This window comes from Rhincodon typus, chromosome 17 (assembly GCF_021869965.1).
Source record: "Rhincodon typus isolate 14 chromosome 17, sRhiTyp1.1, whole genome shotgun sequence".
NCBI lineage: Eukaryota > Metazoa > Chordata > Chondrichthyes > Orectolobiformes > Rhincodontidae > Rhincodon > Rhincodon typus.
The window spans coordinates 48,175,565-48,184,322 of NC_063348.1; the positions used below are offsets into that span (position 1 = coordinate 48,175,565).

The window sequence follows — 8,758 nt, forward strand, 5'->3', positions numbered from 1 at the left end:
ATGAGACGGCAACAACATCATATAGCTTGTTAATAAACTATGCAGATCAGGAAGATCCCACCTATATATTTGTGTCCATTTCTGAGTTAGCTGACCTTACAAAAGACTTAAAGCTCAGATTGTCTCTAGTATCCTTGAAGTAGGGATGTGAATATTCAAATGAGGGCCCTGCTGTTGATCATTGTCCATGGACCCCCCAAAATAATATTGTAAGTTTACAATGACAAAGTTTAATACAGGATATACCTGTAATGTCCCTTCTCATGGTCAAATGATCTCCTGATGTTCACTGTCTTGAATCATGTATGGAGAATGACCCTTTGAAGGGGTTCTGAAAGGCTGGTAATATCCAACAAATGATACTTTTAAAAAAGACCATTTAAAGAGACTAGATGAGAAGTTAGGATAAAATTGGAAAAGAAAATATAGAAATTTCCTCCTTTCTTTGCCCTTTGAGTTTTATAAGTATGCAAATTATCATGAACGTCTTTATAAACAAAGAGATTTGAGCCTGGTACTACCAACCATCTTAAAAATTAATTTAAGAACAGATATTGTTAAAATGGCTTGTAATCCACGTGAGCCATGCACTTAATCTATCTTACCCTTTTGCATTATTTTTTCTCAAAATATAGATTTTTAAAAAATAACAAACATATGAAAGATTTCAAAAGATGGGATGAAAATATCACATATCATACTTAGCTCTAAGATAGGAAAACAGAGTTTGACTTACACATTAAAAGCATTTTTTTGTAAACTATTTTAATCAATTATTTGGCTAAACAAATGATCAGTATTTGTTTGTCCTCTTTATTAACTGATAAAAGCAAACAATTACGACTTCATAGGAATCTGTCAAATGTTTGGATATCCTCTTCATTTATTAGCAAATTTAATACCCAATATTCATCTCCAGTAATAAAGATACTTTAATCTTGGTCTTATATACAGTATAAAAAACCCATACATGATATAATTTGTAAGCGTGTAATTTATGTGTAACATAATAATGTCTACTTCCTAAAATGAGATATGAATTTTGACCCACTACATAAGTATTATGTTAAAGTGAAATTATTTTCTATTTAGCAGCAACAGAAAAAATGCACTTTCTTTTACCTCTCTCTTTATATAAACAGCTCAGATTTTTAAAAACCAATTTCAGCTGTTTATTTTCCTTTGTACATGTGGATAGCTTTTTCCTACTCCTGGCTAGATTTCATACTCTAAAAAATACACATTCATAAATGAAAACAGTATGTGTCCTCTAATAGAAAGACGTTTCTCTTTTATTGAACAAGGATTACAATGTTAAATTAGAATTTAAGTAACATTGCAGATTAAAGCAAAAGATTCTGTAGACAATTGATTCTATTTGAGCTGAGCATTTAACTCAAACTGTAGATAAATATATTTGGTTCTAAATACTGAAATAGTGACAGTAAAAAGCTATCAGCTTTAAATGAGAATTTGATTATTTATTCTACTGTAGCTTAAGGTTAAAATATGTTTAAACCTAATGGTTTATTGGGTTTGTAAAACAATAGTGGGAGTTACAACTATTTGAATAATGCTAAAATATTTGCTGTGATCAAACGGTAAATGAACTGCGTAATTTTGCAAATCTGGTGATTGTAAATGTTTAACAAAAAAGGCCTCACAGTAAAAGAAAGTACGAGAATTTAGAAAATGCAGGTAAATTATGGGTTTTGAGGTATACTCAACTGCCTGTATTCAAAAAATGGAAATCTGCATTTATTACTTTCAATTGCAAATAGAATACTAGAAGAGAATAAATACAATATTTATTAATGAAGTTGAGGTATGAAGCAATAATTAGCTACATTTTTCATTTATATTTCTTGTGTGATCCACCATGAGATATCAGAAACAGTTATTTCTGTTTTTGTTAGATTGTGTTATGTTATTTGGAGAAAATGGAAAGAGACAGATTGAAAAACAAACTAGACATTTGATATAAAAGAGAGTACGTATACGACAATGTCTGAGGTAAATTTTGGCAGGTATTTTCCTAAAACTGGAATATATTTTTATGTATTTGTGGTTAACAGAAACATGTTGAAATATTTTATTTTAAAAATAAACAAATGTAATTGGACTGTTTGGCAATAGTTACCTTAAATTATTACTGCGAATTTTACACATGCAGGTTTTGATAAACAATACAGAACCATAACAGATGCAGTAAAATTTGATACTGTTGTGAATGTTACATTCCACATTGTTTAAAATATTTAAAAAGGGCAGAATATGTCTTTGAGTCTATTTTCATTCAAAAGAATATGAACAATATTCTTGTCAAAAATCAAATCTATAAACATTTTCGTTAATAAGTTAATCAAATATACAGAATCAGTTTACTGTACACATACAGCATTGCACTATATTAATTGGAAATTAAGAAAAGTGCTCAATTTGTTATTTTTTTAATTGTATAAAATATCTATATTTGATAAATTCTTGCCAATATTACTCTTTTGATAATGTTAGTGAAAAATAGATGGTATGCCGCTCATCCTGCATTTGATTAAATGCTGTGTATTAGTTGTTCTCAAAGTGCATAGATATTAAAAGTTGGGCAAATTTGTATAAAGCAGGATAATCTTGATCAATTAAATGTACATTTCTTTGTTACTTTAATCTTCATTTGTTAAATATAATGTAAACAAAAACTGGGTAGCTCAAAACTAATGAAAGTAAAAAAGCTCAGGCAGCATTTGGTTTCTATTTTGATCGTTTCACAGCATTGTTTGTGGCAGTTCTGTTATTCTAATACTTAGTGAAAGAAATATAATTTACATAGAAACAAATAAAATTGCAAACGAACTATTTGAGTTTCTGTTGAATTAGAAAGATGATGAAATGCAAAAATGGAGATATATTTTCTGTAATGTTTTGCAATACCGTGAAATGCACTAGAATATAAGATATAACAAATGATATCAGAAAATAGGCTTCAAGGTATATTATAAATAATAATTTACTGTTTTAGAGCACATTATTTATGTCTCAACAAGTGCCCGTATTACAAAAAGCAGACAGGCGTTTTACCATTAAAAAATAACATATTTCACACATTACTTTTCTTTTGTTTTAGGTAGAATGTAGTAAGAGCAGTGTATTGTTTGTTGTAAAAGATTACATTTTAAATTTAGAGTGAAACTTTTTAAAATACTTGTAGTAACAGATAGTTGTAAATATTAGTTTAAAATTATACTCTACACTTTCCAGACGATAAAATGTACATCATAAATCCAACAATAAACTTTCTAATTAAATAATATTATTAAAACTGTCTAAAATTACTGTTGCAATGCAATGTTTTTAAAGGGTGTTTGCTTGAATACGAAGGACAGATTGTTGGACAAAATGACATTTATTGTGAAACGAAAATTGTTGACAAAAAATAATTTCTGACATGACCCCACATTTTTGGCCCAATTCTTTTGTGTATATTTTAGATATTTTTAGTAAATGTAGCACATGTTGTGATTAAAACTATCACTTCCGCGTTTCTGGGCTAGTGAAGTTTCGCGAGAGGATTGTTGGAGGAGTGTCTGTTGCTGTTTTCCTGGGATTGTGGGACTTGTAGTTTCAAGGAGCCGCGTGGTCACGGTGACAAACGTGGGGGAAACGGCAAATCCCAGGATGCATCGGCGGAGGCGGTGTAAACGCGATATCATGGGCGGATCGATTCGCCTTCCAACCAATAGGATGCGTGGAGTAAATTAGCCAATGGGAGCATGCCGGAAGTTGGGCGCGTGTTTCCGGCTGGTGTCAGGAACTGCTCTTTGAGATGATGGTTTCGCCGGTGTCGCTCGGATCGCTGCCAGCTGCTCAGGTCTTTTACTGGCTCGGTGTGGCCACCGTGACCTGGCTGTCACTGAAGGCCATCTATAGGCTGCTGAGTGGGGCGCAGGTCTTCGTGTTTGGAACAGGAATCAGGCTGCGAGAGTACGGCCGCTGGGCAGGTGAGTGAAGCTGAGGGAGACCGTGGAGGTTCGAGGTGGAGGAGGTTGGAGGTGGTGGTGCTCAGGCCGTGGGAGTGGGAGAGGGGAAAAGTAGGGGGGAGGTGTCAGGCTCGGGGTGAGGGAGACGGTGGGGTCGGGCTGGGGTAGGTAATTTGCATCAGGCTGGGCTGGGAAGGAGAGAGGATATTAGGCTGAGGGAGGAGTTAGGATAGGGATGAAAAGGGGAATTTGGGTAGGCTCAAATATTTGGGGTATGTGCAGTTAGAAGATCAGATCAGACCAGACCAGACCAGACCTGGGAGTATGTGTATGGAGGCCAGGCTGCAATGGAAGTGGGGGGGTGGGGGGGGGGGGGGGGTGGTTGGGGAAGGGAGGGTGTGGTAACAATGTTTGGTTGGTTTGCAAGTGGGGTGGTTAAACTGATGTTTTTGGGGTGGGTAGTGAGAATGGAGGGAGCTGATCGACAGGCTCCTGCCTCAGAACCCTTGTGAAGTGGTGTATTGTGCCTGGGGGTTCCTACAGCTGTTATCTGGCTGGTGAACTGCAGCCCAGTTGGGGCATCTCAACCCTAGAATTTATCCAAACCACTTACTGAAGTGCAGCTGCCCCAGCCACCAGCTTACTGTTCAGTAATTTCATTCCATGTTCATTCTTTCCCTGGTGACTTCATAAATCTCCACGGTTCCCATGTTATCTGAAAGTGGTGAACTATCAATGCAACTTGATGTCAGACTTTTTGGGGTGAATGTAGAATTGGGCAGATGTCACTTGCAGGTTGTTGCTAGCTTGGATTTTTAGTTTAGTAAGAAACAGCCAGTGTGAATTTTTAAAAGACTAATTTTGTCTGATTCTGTTCTTTAAGGTACCAGAAGGTAAATGATTTTTAGTGCAATAGGTGTAGTGCATAACTTGGACTTTCAAAAGACATTGTGGGTACTACCTAATAGGAATATGGTGCTAAAGTGACGGATGTAATTTGGGTGTCTGATTTGCTCAGGGGTTTTGGGCAGAGATTAGTGCTAAATGGAAACCGAAGGAACTGCCGATGCTGTAAATCGGGAACAAAAATAGAAGTTGCTGGAAAAGCTGAGCAGGTCTGGCAGCATCTGTTAAGAAAAAATCAGTTAACGTTTCGGGTCCGATGTCCCTTCCTCACAACAGTTCTGACCTGCCAGACCTGCTGAGCTTTTCCAGCAACTTCTGTTTTTGTTAGTGGTAAATGGAGGCAAGTATGCAGTGCCTCACCTTAATATTAGAATAATTGCTATCTTTGTAATCTAATAATTTGAGTTTAAGGAATGCAGTTTCCAACTTGTTGAGTGTTAAAAACGTGGTTATATTTAAGTCACGAGCAAGTGGGCGCAGATATTTAGACACTGATGCTTTATGTGGATAAGTGTGGAGTACTTCGGACGAAACAGAGACCGTACTGAGGGTGCACGAAGATGAGTGAGTTCTGTAAGTGGTAAAGGAAGAATGTGTGATATTTGACATTGTAACGTAGAGCATTGAATGCCAAAAAAGGAAGTCATGAAGCATTAATCAACTGGTCTCCACTGGAGTATTTTATACAGTTTTGGAAAACCACAGTTAAGGAGAGTTGTCAAGGTTTTGGAGAGGGTACAGGTTAGGTTTGAGGATACCAGGGATGAAGGACTTGAGTGGAGAAGTTGTTACCTTTTTTTAAATAGTTGCAGTTAAAAGTGAGGGTTTGATTGGGTGACTAGGGAGAAACTGTACCCAAGGTGAGTGGGTCAGTAATAAGAGATCAGATTTAAAATAAGATTAAACATCTATTATTTGGGCACTTGTTTCTAATCTTCATTTCCTTTTTTTATTTTTCCTTCTTGTTACTGCTTTGTAGATGAGTGTAAACAATTTATCTTGATTGATCTTAACTCCCAAACCTTTGAGACTTTTAGTTCATGTATTGTCCTGTCCTTGACTTGATTGGAAAGTTCTAACACTTTTGGAGAAGTGCAGTCTCACCTCTAGTTATATTTGTGAACTTGCGCAACATGTACGTGTCCTTTTTGTGGCTGTGTGAAAACAGTGAGCATTTTATTTCAAGAGGATTGAGATCTGGAATGATGGAAACTGATTTCATAGGAACTATCGAAAGGCAATTGAACATTTTCTTAAAATTCTAATTTGCAGGATTAAAGGTTTTATATTGTATAGCCCTTTGAAAGAGCTAGCAGAGGTACAGAGCCAAAGGGCCTTTATATGGTTCTTTAGATATAGAACACTCTACCCATTGGTCCCAAAAAGACACTATTTGTAAATTGAAGTGTATCCTACTTCAGATGCACTGTCACAGTACAGAAAGAAACCATTTGATTTTTCCAACTGAGTGGGTGTTTCCTCCACGTGAGCCAAATCTAGTTGCTGCATCTAGTAATTCTGTATAGTTAATACTGCTCCTTTGAAGCAACCCTCTAATTCTGTTTTAAAATGAATTAATGGGATCTTTTTCCACAACAGTTCAGATCAGAAACTGAAATTTCTAATCACCACTATCTGCAGACTTATTTCTAATCTTTTCCTTTTTTTTTGAACGTTTTTAAACCTCTTCTCACTGCTTTGTAGAAGAGTGAAAACAATTAATTTATTTTGATTGATCTTAACTCCCATGTCTTTTAAGACTCTCAGTTGATGTCTTGTCCTTTCCTTGACTCTATTAAAAAGCTGTAATATTTTTGGAGAAGAGCAACCTCTACCTCCAGCAATATCTGTGAACTTGCACAACATGTACCGTCCTTTCTGTGGGTATGTGAAACTGTAAGCAATGTTCCAACTATGTGTTTTGATGTGTTGAATCCTGGGAGGTGGATGTTGCTGACAAGGTCAATATTTGTTAACTCTCCCAAGTGTCCTTGATAAAATCAAGAAGAATGTATTGTAGATGCTGGAAGTCTGAAGTTATAAACAGAAATTACTGAAAAATGCAGAAGGTTTGGCAACATCAAGATAGAGAGCGAGAGAGAGAGAAAAGTTAACATTTCAAATCAATGAGTTTTAGACAAAATAGTTGAAAGTTGTGGTGAGCTGCCTTGAATTACTGCAATCTGTGTGGACGAGGAGATTCCACAATGCTGTTAATAAGTTCCAAAGTTAGCATGAACGAAACAAACTTTCGTTTGTGTTTTCTTTCCTCTAGATATAAATTAAAGGATTCAGTTTAACTTTTATGGCATGAAACTACTACTTCCAATTTTGATTGGCCTGCATACCAGTTTATTTTCCAGTTTTATCAATTAAGGCGTATGTACGTTTCTGTTCTGAGTTCAAAATGTATTGTTCCTCTTTGTTTTACATTAGCCCACAACTTCCACCTTTCTATTCTGCTTGCCAGTTTATGCTTTGATTCATTTTTTCCACCCAGAATGCTTATACTATGTTCCTTCTCAGAGTCATAGTCATACAGCATGGAAAACAGGCCATTCTGTCCAACTCGTCCACGCCGACCATATTCCCAAACTAAACTAGATTCACTTGCCTCCATTTGGCCTATATCCCTCCAAACCTTTCCTACTCAGAACTTATCGAAATGTCTTTTAAATGTTGTAATTGTGTCTATATCCACCATTTCCTCTGGCAGTTCATTCCATGCACGAACCACTGTTTTTTTTAAAAAAAAGTTGCCCCCCCCATGTCCTTTTCAAAACTTTCTTCTCCTCTCACCTTAAAAATGTGCCCCCTGATTTTGAATTTTCCCCACCTTAGGGAAAAGGCCCTTTAGTATTCACCTTATCTATGTCCCTCATGACCTTATAAACCTCTAAGGTCATCCTCAACCTCCTACACTCCAGTGAAAAAAGTCCCACCTTATCCAGCCTCTCCCTATAACACAAACCAACCTTTCCTGGCAGCAACATGTTAAATATTTTCCAAATTCTCTTCACATTAACAATATCCTTTCTGTAGCAGGGCAACTAGAACTGCACACAGCACTCCAGAAGAGGCCTCACCAATGTCCTGTACAAATTCAACATGACATTCCAACTCCTATACTCAAAGGTCTGAGCAAGGAAAGCAAGCATGCTGAATACCTTCTTAACCATCTTGTCTATCTGTGATGATAAAGAATTAGGTACCAGAGCTCCTAGGTCTAAGTTCGACAACACTATCCAGGGCCCTACCATTAATTGTGTATGTCCTGCCCTTATTTGTTTTACCAAAATGTAAAACCTCACACTTATCCAGATTAAACTCCATCTGCCACTCCTCAGCACATTTGTGTTCTCCTTTGTGAACCCTTCCAGCTCAACACCGAGGTTTGTCAGCAAACTTCAATTTTGCATGCCCAGTTCTTAAGATTGATTTGATTTGTTATTGTCGCATGTACTGTAGTACAATGAAAAATGTTGTCTTGCATGCTTTACAGGCAGACCATACTATACAAGTGCATCAGGGTAACGGAACAGAGTTCAGGATACAACGTTACAGCTGCTGACAAAGTGCAGAGAGAGATCAACATTAACATTAAACAGGTCCATTCCAAAGTCTGATGACAGCGGGGAAGAAACTGTTCTTGAATCTGTTCGTGTATGCAAACTTTTATATCTTCTGCCCAATGCGAGAGGCTGGAAGAGAGTATAACCGGGATGGGAGGGGTCTTTGATTATGTTGAGATCGTAAGAACTGCCGATGCTGGAGTCAGAGATAACACATTGTGGAGCTGGAGGAACACCGCAGGCCAGGCAGCATCAGAGGAGCAGGAAAGCTGACGTTTTGGGTCGGGACTCTTCTTCAGAAATGGG

The 8,758-nt window shown here is 36.9% G+C and overlaps 1 protein-coding gene across 1 annotated transcript in view; it reads left to right on the plus strand.

Annotated features, from left to right (window-relative positions):
• Positions 1-3,765: 3,765 nt before the first annotated feature.
• The window catches only part of LOC109922926 (very-long-chain 3-oxoacyl-CoA reductase-A-like), a 155,547-nt gene continuing 150,554 nt past the window's right edge, over positions 3,766-8,758 (plus strand). The window contains exon 1 of the mRNA XM_048606889.1: positions 3,766-3,995. Coding sequence (XP_048462846.1) covers positions 3,821-3,995 — 175 coding nt within the window. The 5' untranslated portion in view covers positions 3,766-3,820. The remainder of the gene's footprint in view (positions 3,996-8,758) is intronic.